The 13,897-nt window shown below is 43.2% G+C and overlaps 1 protein-coding gene across 1 annotated transcript in view; it reads left to right on the top strand.

Moving 5' to 3' along the window:
- The first annotated feature begins 11,041 nt into the window (after positions 1-11,041).
- The window catches only part of alg1 (ALG1 chitobiosyldiphosphodolichol beta-mannosyltransferase), a 32,431-nt gene continuing 29,575 nt past the window's right edge, over positions 11,042-13,897 (top strand). Inside the window, exon 1 of the mRNA XM_051933433.1 lies at positions 11,042-11,341. Within this exon, the coding sequence (XP_051789393.1) occupies positions 11,065-11,341 (277 nt within the window). The 5' untranslated portion in view covers positions 11,042-11,064. The remainder of the gene's footprint in view (positions 11,342-13,897) is intronic.

Genomic DNA, 13,897 nt, shown 5'->3' with positions numbered 1-13,897 from the left:
CTGTCTCGGAGGTCTACAGACAATTCCTTTGACTTCATGCTTGGTTTGTGCTCTGACATGAACTGTCAACTGTGGGACCTTCTATAGACAGGTGTGTGCCTTTCCAAATCATGTCCAGTCAACTGAATTTACCACAGGTGGACTCCAATGAAGCTGCAGAAACATCTCAAGGATGATCAGGAGAAACAGGATGAACCTGAGCTCGATTTTGAGCTTCATGGCAAAGGCTGTGAATACTTATGTACATGTGCTTTCTCAATTTTTCTATTTTTAATAAATTTGCAAAAACCTCAAGTAAACTTTTTTCACATTGTCATTATGGGGTGTTGTGTGTAGAATTCTGAGGAAAAAAATGAATTTAATCCATTTTGGAATAAGGCTGTAACATAACAAAATGTGGAAAAAGTGATGCGCTGTGAATACTTTCCGGATGCACTGTACATTAAAGGGATGAGCAACTCAGGGGGGCTGCTATCTATCACTTTGGGAGAGGCAGTGCCCTGTGTACATCTGCTCCCCCAGTCCTTCCATTATGATGGCCTCCCGGCTGGGAAAGGACCCCAGCTGTCTGTCACAATGTGTAGCGAGAGGAGCAGTGGTCCAAGAGGGCAAAAATAACTGCCTGCATTTTAATGGATTGTTTGCTTTTCTTGAGTGCTATAAACCCCACCACAGGCCAATGATGGTGTAACCCTACGTGCGTGCTCGATTAGGGGGTCTGCACTTATGGTCTGAGTGCGAGGTATGTTTCTTTTGGAGGCTGGAGTCAAAGCAGCCATTGTTTTACCGATGCTGCCAAACTGGTTTTAACTATTTATGACATTCCCTCTAATGCATTCTGTTTTTATCCATCCATCCATCCATCCATTTTCTAACCTGCGGAATCCGAACACAGGGTCACGGGGGTCTGCTGGAGCCAATCCCAGCCAACACAGGGCACAAGGCAGGAACCAATCCCGGGCAGGGTGCCAACCCAACGCAGGACACACACAAACACATACTAGGGCCAATTTAGAATCGCCAATCCACCTAACCTGCATGTCTTTGGACTGTGGGAGGAAACCGGAGCGCCCGGAGGAAACCCACACAGACACGGGGAGAACATGCAAACTCCACGCAGGGAGGACCCAGGAAGCGAACCCAGGTCCTCAGGTCTCCCAACTGCGAGGCAGTAGCGCTACCCACTATGCCACCGTGCCACCATTCTGTTTTTATGAACATCAATTTTTTTTTTTTAATATTTATTATCTGCACTTTCGATCCTTTTGATTTTAATAAACATGGACCTTGGAACAACTAGAACCTTCTTACTGTCTCTCTACTGTACCGTCGCAGGCCCATCCTTGATTACGAACCACGTAGGGGGAGGTGATGAGGACAGTTTAGTGTCGGGAAGGCTTGACCACTGGCAGACCCCTTAGTCTGATGCCACCACCACCATACGTCACCGTAGGGATGATATTTGGCAGGTGCTCCTTGAAAGACGTAGCTCTTGACGTTCTGCTCAAAGAATTTCTCATTTTTGTCTCATCAGACCAAAGGATCTTTCCCCTCATGCTCCAGATTGCCTACCGGTGTCTAGCGACTCTACAAATAAATGTCTGATTGATGGAGTGCTGATCCTTCTAACTGGTTCTCCCTTCTGAGCAGAGGACATCTGAAGCTTCGTCACAGTGACCGTTGGGTTATTGGCCACCTCCCTGACCCCAGACCCTTCTTGCCCAGTTGCTCAGTTTTGCTGGAAGGCCAACTCTAGGAAGAGTCCTGGTGGTCCCACATTTCTTCTACAGTATATCACGATTATTGAGGCCACTGTGACCCTGAGAACACTCAGATCTTTAGAAATGGTTTCACATTCTTAGAAGTTTGAGTCTGAGCTTTAGCTGGACCATTCCAGGTCAGTCAGCAATGTTGTAAAGTCCAAGAAAGCTTGTCATGCCTGATTAATGGATTGTTGCTGAGATGTTTCTCCTTGTGACAGGTTCTACCATCTCCGCAGAGAACTTCTGCAGCTCTGTTACAGTGACCACCTTTAGTTACTCAGTTTGGATGGACAGCCAACTCTAGGAAGAGTGCAGGTGGTTCCAAATTTCATCTATTTCATAATTCCTGAGGCCACTGTGCTCCTGAGAACATTCACAGATTTAGAAATGTTTTTTATCTCCATGCTCCGGTCTGTGCCTCACCACAGTTTGATTGCCAGGATCTACAGAGAGTTTTTTTGGACTTCATGGCTTGTATTTTTTTTTATTTTTGTCCTGACATGCAGTGTGGATTACGAGACCACCCATACACTGATGTGTGCCTTTCAAAATGATCGCCAATCAATTCAGGTGGACTCCCGTCAAGTTCTCGACGCATCTCAAGGAGAACGAAAGCAAACAGGAGGCACATGAGCACAAGCTGGAGGACCACAGTCTGCATACTTCTAGAAATGAGAGAGAACATTTCTGAAAACATGTTATCACTTTGTCATTATGGATTATTAAGTGATGGTCAAAAATGGCCGATTCATCATCCATGAAACATTAAATCTACAATACAATATTTCCACCTTCAATATGGAGATCCTCTAAATCTGAACTGGTGCTTTGGTCTTATATCTCTTAATATGAAGTCCAGAATCCTTACCAGCTTCAGAATAGTTATGTCAACTGTTTGTGCTGGTGTTCTCTGTTTCTGCCCTCAGATCTACACTATGGGGCAATTTCAGATCCTTAATGCCTGATCCATCATATTGCCGATAATCTTGCACCTCCGCTCTTTCCATTGATATTCTTGCACCTCCATTCTTTCCATGATCTTCTCCATAATCGCTATGAATAGCTCTGGGCACATGAGATCTCCTCGTGTGCTGCTGATTATAGCCTTCACCCATTTGCTCAATCCTTTGTTGATCTTAACAGTCATTTCTGATATTTCATATAGCGAGCGCTCTCTCTTTACCAGGATTGGTTTTCCAGCTGTTCCCATACATTTCAAAGAGTCTGTAAAGCCGTGGTGAAAAGTTTTGAGAATGGCACAAGTATTGTTAAGCCATAACCAGTTAACTGTAAAGGGAGAGGAATGCAAACAAAAATCCAGTAAGCAACATCCCTGGAGAAAGCAAACGTCTGAAAGCATCCATGGGCACTTCAAACAGACAAAGTGACAGACAGCTGACCACCCACCCCTTCCTGGGCATTCTGCAGGATGAGATTGTGCTGGGCAGGTTAATATGATGGCCGAATATTTCCATCCTTTGAATCCAAGGCTCCCTCAGGGGTCTCAGGTGTGTCTGTCTTTCCTAAATACAGGAAAGCAGCTTGGAAGTACAGTGGTGGCTAGATGCTTGGAGAATGACACAAATATTCATTTTCACAAAGTTTGCTGCTTCAGTGTTTTTAGATCTTTGTGTCAGATGTTTCTATTGTGTACTGAAGTAGAATGACAAGCATCTCAGAAGTTTCAAAGGCTTTTATTGACCATTCCATGAAGAGTCCATATTGGCAGTGTTGGCCCTTTTTTCTTTTTCAAGACCTCTGCAGTTCGCCCTGGCAGGCTGTCCATCAACTTCTGGGCCAAATCCTGACTGACGGCAGCCCATTCTTGTCTAATCAATGCTTGGAGTTTGTCAGAATTGGTGGGTTTTTGTTTGCCCACCCGCCTCTTGAGGATTGACCACAAGTAAGGTCTGGGGAGTTTCCTGGCCATGAACCCCAAATGTTGATGTTTTGTTCCCCGATCCACTTAGTTCTCACTTTTGCCTTACGGCCCGGTGCTCCATCATGCTGGATTGTTCACTGTGGGTCGCCAAACTGTTCCTGGATGGTTGGGAGAAGTTGCTCTCAGAGGTAGTAGTGGTCCCATTCTTTATTCATGGCTGTGTTCTTAGGCCAAATGGTGAGTGAGCCCTGCACTGCCTTGGCTGACATGAGTGGTCTCAGGATGCTTTACTGTTGGCGTGACACAGGACTGATGGTAGCGCCAGTGTCGTGGTGAAAAAATTGTCACCACAAGGCTTTTAGCTGAAATGAAGGCTATTAGGACTCAGGATAGGCAAACAGAGTTTAAAGCTTTGTTGCAATAAATCGATAACACGGACTCAACCCAATTCGGCCAAATTGGACTGAGCCCTGAACAGTTCAGAACTCAAAACTTACATAGTAAATTCTTATCACTCCGACCTCGCTCAGATTAGCTCATTTGCTGTTTTCCTCTGACTCCCCTCTACACCTGTCCGGCCGATACCTCGAGTTCTCATGGGAACCATTATTATCTCCTGACTTCCCCCTGCAGCTGGCCTCTGGTATTTTTGCTGTCTATTGTCCATCTTGGGTGGCACGGTGGCGCAGTGGGTAGAACTGCTGCCTCGCAGTTGGGAGATCTGGGGACCTGGGTTCGCTTCCCGGGTCCTCCCTGTGTGGAGTTTGCATGTTCTCCCCGTGTCTGCGTGGGTTTCCTCCGGGCGCTCCGGTTTCCTCCCACAGTCCAAAGACATGCTGATTAGGTGGATTGGCGATTCTAAATTGGCCCTAGTGTGTGCTTGGTATGTTTGTGTGTGTCCTGCGGTGGGTTGGCACCCTGCCCGGGATTGGTTCCTGCCTTGCGCCCTGTGTTGGCTGGGATTGGCTCCAGCAGACCCCCCGTGACCCTGTGTTCGGATTCAGTGGGTTGGAAAATGGATGGATCGTCCATCTTTATTTTCTGTTTTGCTTATTGTGATTGGCTTCGGCCGGGCAAATGTTCCTTCCTTTGGGCTTTCTCTTATCACTTCCCTTTCCTTGGCTTGCAAACTAGTTTATACTTGGCAGCTTAAAGCTAAGCTTTGATTAACTCTTTGAGGGCTGAATATTTTTTCCAGAAATCAATGGTTCCACTCAGAAATCAACATAATACATCTGTTGCTGCATGCTGTGGTTGCCAATTTGCCAAGACTGTGCAGCAGGCTTGCTGCCAGGCTCTCTTCATGTGGCTGGGACAGCAGCATCGGTCACAGTCGCAGTGCATTACAATCTGGTTTCTACCTCTTATCATTGCTAAGTGGCAATCCTCCCTGGCGAACATTGTTAGTACCACGACTAGCTGGGGACCAATCAGCTGAAGCTGGAACCTCACATTCGTTTTCGATCACTTGTATCAAAAACTGAGTCCGACAAGTAATAGTCCAGTTCAGAGATAATAGGCAAGACATCGTCCACGGAGTTTTTTGCTTTACGCATTCGCTTTGCTCTCTCGCCATTATGTCAGTGCCATTTTTGCTGTTTTGTGTACCTTGCTACTCACAAGAGTGCAGGGAATCTCTTTCAAACCAATGAATCTAACTTTTCTTCTAGCAACGAGAATCCAACTAAAACGTAATGGTTGGTTTTGTCACAGTTTACAGTTGATTACCATCGTCAACTCCTCCTTTTGACAAAAGTCGACATCAGCCCTGAAAGAGTTAAAAAGAAATATGGCATGTGCTTTTATTTAATCATTTGCTTGGCAGGCCTGACTTGCATTAATATCTGCACTAAAGTTAATGCTTATATATTTCTCTATACAGTGGAACCTCGGTTTGCGAGCATAATTCGTTCCGGAAACGTGCTCGTAGTCCAAAGCACTCGTATATCAAAGTGAATTTCCCCATAAGAAATAATGGAAACTCAGATGATTTGTTCCACAACCCAAAACTATTCATATAAAAATGATTAATACAAAATATAAAGTAAAAATACATAAAACAAATTAACTTGCACTTTACCTTTGAAAAGAATCATGGCTGGTGTGAGTGAGTTTCTAAACTCTTGTGGGATTCCACCCAACGGGACGACACGCGGAAGAGCGTCCCAAAGCAATCGCAGTCTCCCAGCGCTGTAGCAGTTCACCGTAAAAGCGAATCCGAAAAGATCGCGGACATGCTATAAGCGCCTGCCGTCGATGGGTGATACAAGGAACAAGGACCATTATAAATGTGCAGGGCCCTGCCTGACTGCTGTGTCTGTATATAGGAGAGTGGCAGATCCCACTACAATAAATAACCGCGCTGTTGCTGTTTCAAGCTGAATAAAGCTTGTGGTGCTAAAGTACTGAGACTCAGCTTCGTGTTTTAGGGTGCAAGACGGGGACTCACACGTCACAGCACACACACGCGCAAGCGCGAGCACACACACACACGCACGCGCACACAGTCACAATTCTAACGCTGTAGTAAACACTATACGCTCATACGGATGTTGACTATATGAGTGAGGCACGCCGACTCAGATGAAGAATAGGAGACGATTGCCCACAATCCCGCAGTGAGAGAAAGAGAGAACAACCATCAGCTCAGTTGTGATCACATGACGCTCAGCAGACAAAGCGTATACAGTATATACTACTCATACAAGACCTTGCTCGTTTATCAAGTGAAAATTTATTAAAAATTTTTGCTCGTCTTGCAAAACACTTGTAAACCAAGTTACTTGCAAACCGAGGTTCCACTGTATTTATTTATGCTAATACATGAATACACTAATTTTATTTTCCATACATTACATCATCTTGACCTCGCTGTAACAATGCATTTACTGTCTCTGCTGACTCACTATTCCAGCTGGTTTCTCACGTACCTATCCTGACCATTTTTTCTACATCTTGTTATTGGTATCATTCCTTGCTTTCTGGCCTTTTAAACAACAGGTGTTCTTATTCCCCCTTCTCTTGTCCTCTGGTAGTTTCTGTACGTCATTCTCTTCCTGTTCTATCCTTCCTTTCCCAATATTGGTAATTTTCCTTCAAGCTTTAACTAGAAAATGCAATATAACTAACCAGCAAACTCGCGATTCTCGAAAGAATCGCAAATTTAAGAATGGCAATCACTTTCTGTTCCCTCTGATATTTGGAGGAAAGAAAAATCATGGAGGGTGGGGGCATCCTGGGAAAGTTTTCGTTTAATTAAATAAATATATTTGTACTAAAGCAGTTTCTTTTTGGAGCCGTGGCTCATCTGGTTCTGGTGTTTCAGAAGCGCGTTGTAGGCGCCTTCGTTCATTGTTTTTATCCATGCGGTCTTGTATTTGTTTTTCTATGGCTGTGTCGTTAGCTAGAAGTCATTTGCTGACGGCGGCGGATTCGCGTGCTGAAGTGACGATGGCGGCGGACCCGGGCTTGGAGGGCTACATTACTAAACGAAGGAGGTATATGTGGTGGTGTGCGCGGCCGCGTTCGGGCGGAGGTTGTACTGTGTACGGCTTGCTTGTGGCCTCTGGCATCTGTGCATATATACAACCTGGCTTGCACGCTTTACCTCAAGTTTAGTTTACAGGTCGTCTTGTGCTGTTTGGGCGCCACCTACTGACTCTGGGAAGCTGCTGTGTTTGACTCTGGGGCGCTGAGGCGCACTGAGCGCGCTTTCGGTGCGTCTGGCATCCGTGCATATATACAACCTTTGTTTAGTAATATAGATGTCTTTATTTAACTATTTGCTTGACATAACTTATTAGCTTGTCATGTCTAAATTATGCTAAATCTAATACTTTAGAAGCTGTCATGAATTAGCCTACTTTTATGGCTATACATAAATTTTTTATCTTCCATACCAGTCGCCTTTTCTTTTTTCTGGATGCCCCACACAATCAGAAAGAGGATCCATCAGAGGCAATGACTTGACCCCAGCAGTCCTCGGCAGTCCAATCCCAGAATCTCAGTCTGTCCCTGATGTTTTTCTTGGCTTCTTTGCTGCTCTTCTTCACACCCACCAGGCCATCCTCCAAAACAACAACAACAACATTTATTTCTAGCGCACGTTTTCATACAAATGATGTCGCTCAAAGTGCTTTACAGGATGAAGAAAGAGAAAAAGACAAAATATAAAAAAATAAAATTAGGGACGACTAATTAACATAGAATAAAAGTAAGGTCCGATGACCAGAGAGGACAGAAAAAAACAAAAAAAAAAACTCCAGACGGCTGGAGAAAAAAATTTAAATCTGCAGGGGTTCAGAGACCACGAGACCACCCAGCCCCCTTTAGGCATTCTACCTGACATCAATGTCCTCAATCAGACATCATGGCATTCAGGCTTCACATGGAAGAACTTGATGTTGATGATCAAGTTGACCTCTGGCCTTTGATCCATCAATGTAGGGACATCACGGTGCTTTGATCAGGAGGTGAGGGTGCAGATCACCACCACAGGAAACCGGAAAAAGAACAGCAGAAAAAGTAGGAGTTAGTATGGATTTCAGTCTTTGCCTCACTCACACCTGCCTGCTGCCATTCGTGAGCATGCTCTGCACTGGTGGTGCCTAAGAACACAGCCATGAATAAAGAATGGGACCACAACTACCTCTGAGAGCAACTTCTCCCAACCATCCAGGAACAGTTTGGTGACCAACAATGAACAATCCAGCATGATGGAGCACCGGGCCATAAGGCAAAAGTGAGAGCTAAGTGGATCAGGGAACAAAACATTGAAATTTGGGGTCCATGGCCAGGAAACTCCCCATTGAGAACTTGTGGTCAATCCTCAAGAGGCGGGTGGGCAAACAAAAACCCACCAATTCTGACAAACTCCAAGCATTGATGATGCAAGAATGAGCTGCCATCAGTCAGGATTTGGCCCAGAGGTTGATGGACAGACGGCCAGGGAAAATTGCAGAGGTCTTGATAAAGAAAGAAGGACCAACAATGAAATTATGGACACTGCACATAAACTTTATGTCATTGTTAATAAAAGCCTTTGAAACTTCTGAAATGCTTGTTATTCTACTTCAGTACACCATAGAAACATCTGACAAAAAGATCTGAAGCAGCAAACTTTGGGAAAACCAACACTTTTTGGCCACGACTGACTCTTCATCCTGCATTGAATCAAGCAAGTCCAACAATCAGTCATTGGCATTCCTTGATTTGCTTAATGATGAGGCGAGTTTTCTTATCTGTTGGTGGTATTTCGGTTTTTCCTGAAGCCTTCTTTGTTCCTCACTCAGGATTTATTTTTTCCAAGCCCCTCACAAAATCATGCCAAGCCCCCCAACCCACATTGTTAGGAATAATATTACCTTTTGGATTTTTGGGACTTTATCACAGCATGTTCCTTCCACTCAATCTTTACTACGTCAACAACTCCTCTGCCATTTCAGTTGGTGTGGCCAGTGATGAGTCTGCCTCTGACCATCAGTATGCGCTGTCCATAACTGATGACCAAGTGAGGAGACAGATGTTGGGGGGCTAGACAGGAACTGCCTCAGGATCAGGTGGAGTCACTCCTCGAGTTCTTAAGGGCTGTGCTGATCTGCTCAATCTGTCCCTAAGTCTCCAGAAAGTGTCACTGCTGTGGAAAATGACTACAGACCAGTGGCACTTACCTCTCACATCATGATGAAGTTTGAGAAGCTGGGCCAGAATTATTTGAGTCCTCATGTGGTAGACCACCTGGACCCACTGCAGTTTGCCTATCAGGCAGAGATTGGAGTGGAGAATGCAATGATCTGTCTGCTCCACAAGGTTTATTCTTACCTGGACACAGCTGGCAACCCTGTGAGGATGACGTTTTTTTGATTTCCCCAGCACTTTCAACACCATCAAGTCATCCATGTTAAAGAGTAAACTCAGGGATATGCAGGTGGGTGAGCCGACGGTGTCTTGGGTAATGAACTATCTGTCATGAAGACCACAATTTGTGAGACTCCAGGACTGTGTCTCCGATACGGATGTGAGTAACAGTGGTGCACCATAAGGAACAGGCTTGTCTCCTTCTCTCTTCACTCTGTACACCTCAGACTATAAATATAACAGCAGGTCGTGTCACCTGTAAAAATTCTCAGATGATTCTGAACTTATGGGGGTGTATTGATAAGGGGGATGACATCGAGGAGAGGAGTCATGTGGAGAACTTTGAGAATTGTCTGCAACTTAACATCAGCAAAACCAGAGAAATGGTTGTTGACTTTCACCACACCAAGGAGCCTCCGTGTCTCGTCACAAGGAGTGGATGGAGACGTTGTGCATTGCTACAAATACTGCGGGTCCACATCAGTGACTAGCTGAGTGGTCTAATAACACAGAGGGGTTACAGAAGAAGGAGCAGAGAGGACTCTTTGTTCTTTGGAGACTACACTCCTTTAATGTGGGAAGTGACATCCTCCACATCTACAACTTTGTGAGGGCCATTGTGGTGTGCTGGACTGGTAACATCACTTAAGGAGCGGCCCACTTAATCAACAAGTTGAGTAAGAAGGCAGGCTCAGTTATAATATTATTAATATTTTTATTTCAACTTCTGTAAAAGTCCAAATTTCCAAATTATCTATCTATCTATCTATCTATCTATCTATCTATCTATCTATCTATCTATCTAGCTAATATAGTACCTTTCATATCTATCAACCTAATCAATTTTATAGTGCCTTTCATGACTGTCTGTCCATCTGTCTATTATATAGTGCCTTTCAAATCTATCTATGTACCTATCTATTATATAGTGCCTTTTTCTATCTATCTATCTATCTATCTATCTATTATATACTGCTTTTCATATCTATCTATCTATTATATAGTGCCTTTCCTATCTATCTATCTATCTATCTATCTATCTATCTATCTATCTATCTATATATCTGTTATATACTGCTTTTCATATCTATCTATCTATTATATAGTGCCTTTCCTATCTATCTATCTATCTATCTATCTATCTATCTGTTATATACTGCTTTTCATATCTATCTATCTATCTATCTATCTATCTATCTATCTCAGATCCTGTATTACAAAATGGGGCCCTCCGGAGTAACGTCTGTGAAGCTGGATAACCAGTCAAGTAATTGTATTAATTTTTCTAGGCTTTGTTCAGGAAATTTTTCAGCAGGGCAAATTTTAAGATACGTCTAAAGATTTTTGTTTTTGCTCATCATTGTTACTATAGCTCCCATAAACATTTGTTCACAAAAAATATATAATTTTACACGTGTGTACTGGAAGCATTATTGCGCATGCGCAGTCCAATTCAGCGACTTGGAAAATGCCCAGCGCCCAGGTTGGAAAAAAACCCATAGCTACCGCTACAGTCTGACGAACACGTGGCCCGGAAGTGTGTGACGTCATTCCACAGGCAACATGGCGGAGCACAGACTAGTTTTGATTTCTGTGGTGTTACCGTTGGCGGCTGCTTGTGCTTACGGTTTAGCAGTAACTCGGGGCAAGCTCGCCTGGGTAGCCGTGTTCATGTTTGCTGTGCTGTGCCTACTGCGAGTCTGGTCTCGTTGTTCCCGTGCTGGGGTACCCTCCGTTTGCGTCTTGGTTCTGGGGGACATCGGGCGCAGCCCGCGGATGCAGTACCATTGCCTGTCTCTCAGCAGACACGGATACGGCGTCACGCTGCTGGGCTACCGGGGTAACTATAACCGCGGGGAATTCAGGGTGGGTCTCGAGTGACTGAGAAGAAACAAACATTTGAGCGTCTCTCCTAAAAACTGCTGAACGTAGCCGACTTTATACACGTGGTTTTAGTAAACAGAACGAGTGCTGTTGTAGTGAGCGTCCAGCAGTTTATCGTATTTACTGGTAGGGCTACCCTGTGAGTATTTATTTCATCGTCACGTCTTAGACGAAATACAACGCAGCATGCGATTACATTTTGGAGAAACAGAGTCGTGTTAATCCATCGACTTTAATATTCTTTATGCCTGAAAACGAACTTCCAAAGTAATCCAACGGAAGTATTGGTACAGTGCCATTCTTTTTACAGTGACTGGTAGTACTAGGTTGTTGTACAGTGTTAGCAATCATGAATGTAGTGAAAAGTCAAGCAAAAATGACACCTTTTATTGGGTTTTTATAGTTGGCCAATAAAAGGTGTCATTTTGCATGACTTTTCACTACAGTGATTGGTAGAATGTCCCGGTAGGTGTCCAATGAGATGCATACGGGATGCAAAGCATGGGCGGAGCTTGACGTTTAGGCTTCGAGTGCTGACGAACCATTAAAAAAATGTACTGGACTGCTGCATAATAACATCACACCTCATGTGAAATATTGTTCATTTTCGATATGAACTAAGTCTCACTTTCATTAACGTTTAAAACTTTGAATTTACAAAAATTATTAAAAATAAATACGATATGTGATAGTGTTGCATTTTTAGGTAGTCAATGTATAGTAATTGTGGCAAAATAAGCACTTGTATATTTAAGAAGTTAGAAAATGTACGTATCTCTATATATAAAGTGTGTCCACTTTACTAATGGAACAGATGTCTGGGTCCCAGTTACCATGTTTCTGTCATTCCAACAGATGGCACATCACAGTTTGTAGTAATAAAATGCATTGCGTTTGTCATTCCAATAGATGGTGCATCACAATTTGTAGTAATGCATTTTATTTTATTACTACATGCATTATAAAACACTTTTCAAAAGATGGTGCACTGCAAATGTTAATGCTGAGGTCTACCTTAATCACTTAGATTTCAACCCATTTTAGATGGGTAACACATCTAGTGTGTGTGTGTGCATATATATAATATATAAAGCATTAAAAAATATGTCTGTCTGGTATCCACAAGAGGGTGGGAATGTCTGAATGGAAAGAGCTGGTCGGCATAAGAAAGTAAAACAACCGGGCGTCCCGTTGTATGTCATCCACAGTAGGGCTGGAATGTTCAAGAAAGAGACAACAAAAAGCAGAAGAAGAAGAAAGAACAGAGGCTTGAAAAAGCGCAACATGCTAATAGTGCAAGATTGGGGTGCATTCTGGGATTATCTATTTGAAAGTTGGATTGATTTCTGTTATTTATTTCCATCATCAAAAGCCTAATTCGGATGGAATTAGTTTTACACCAGGAAGTGGTGTAAAATCATTTTTACCAGAGGACCTCAGTAATTTTAGTCCCTTAGTGCCACTTTTCACAGACTGTGCGTTCACACCTCAGTAAAAAGTTTGGGTTCTTTTACATTCTGCAGAAAGTCTGTTTAAAAATAATAACAACAACCCCGGGTTACACTTGTGTCATGTGAATCGACACTTCAGTAAAATTCCATAATTTGAGTAAGTCAATTTAAAAGTGATCATCTGGTAATATTTACGTTACCCATGGCCTGAAGTGAGAAAAAAGTCGGCATACTGCTTGTTGTGCACGCAGAATAACAGGGTAGCAAGTGTTATATTCCCTTGGTGGTCTGTCAATGTGCTGATATTCACAATTTGTATAGAAAAGGTGGTGGGTGCTGTGCTGTACCCCATGGTGGTGGAAACAGCCATGTGGTTTTTATAAATAAAGGTTATTAATGTTGTCCAAATTGACGGGGACGCATACATTAACGAACGGGAACAGGGACATGCTGGTACAGAGTAAAGTACTGCCAGTAACCAACTGACTTTTCTCCTACCTTCTGGTGTAAAACTAATTCTGTCTGAATAGGCCTAAACCAACAGATATCCATTCTTTATTTTTAAAATATTTTGTAACAAAGCAAGTGTGATGGAGATTTAATCAGAACGTCACTCCTTCATTTGCCTAGGCAGGCATAAGTGCTGGGCACACATGTGCTTCTGTTGCAGTGGCGATCTGCTTTGCCAACAGGAGCAACTATTAGACATGTAAAAGAGGAAAATAAAAACGTACATGTTGAAATAGTGTCTCTTGAGCTAGATCTGAAGCAGTAAATTCTTCTGCAATTAGTGAGAAGTTAAGCAAAATGACACCTTTTATTGACTAATTAGAAAGATTACAATATGCAAGCTTGCAACTCAGGCCCCTTCTTTATGTAAAATAAAAGGTGTCATTTTGCTTAGCTTCTCACTACATCCATAATGGCTAACACAGTACAACACCCTAGTACTATTCTGTAATTGAAATTGTACAGGATATTTCCCAGCTTGCTTTAAGGGGAAGCAACATGCAAGAAAGAGTTGTCATGGGCAGGATGGATTTAGCATTCGTTGATTCATC

This window comes from Erpetoichthys calabaricus, chromosome 11 (assembly GCF_900747795.2).
Source record: "Erpetoichthys calabaricus chromosome 11, fErpCal1.3, whole genome shotgun sequence".
NCBI lineage: Eukaryota > Metazoa > Chordata > Cladistia > Polypteriformes > Polypteridae > Erpetoichthys > Erpetoichthys calabaricus.
This window is presented reverse-complemented; position numbering and strand designations above follow the sequence as displayed.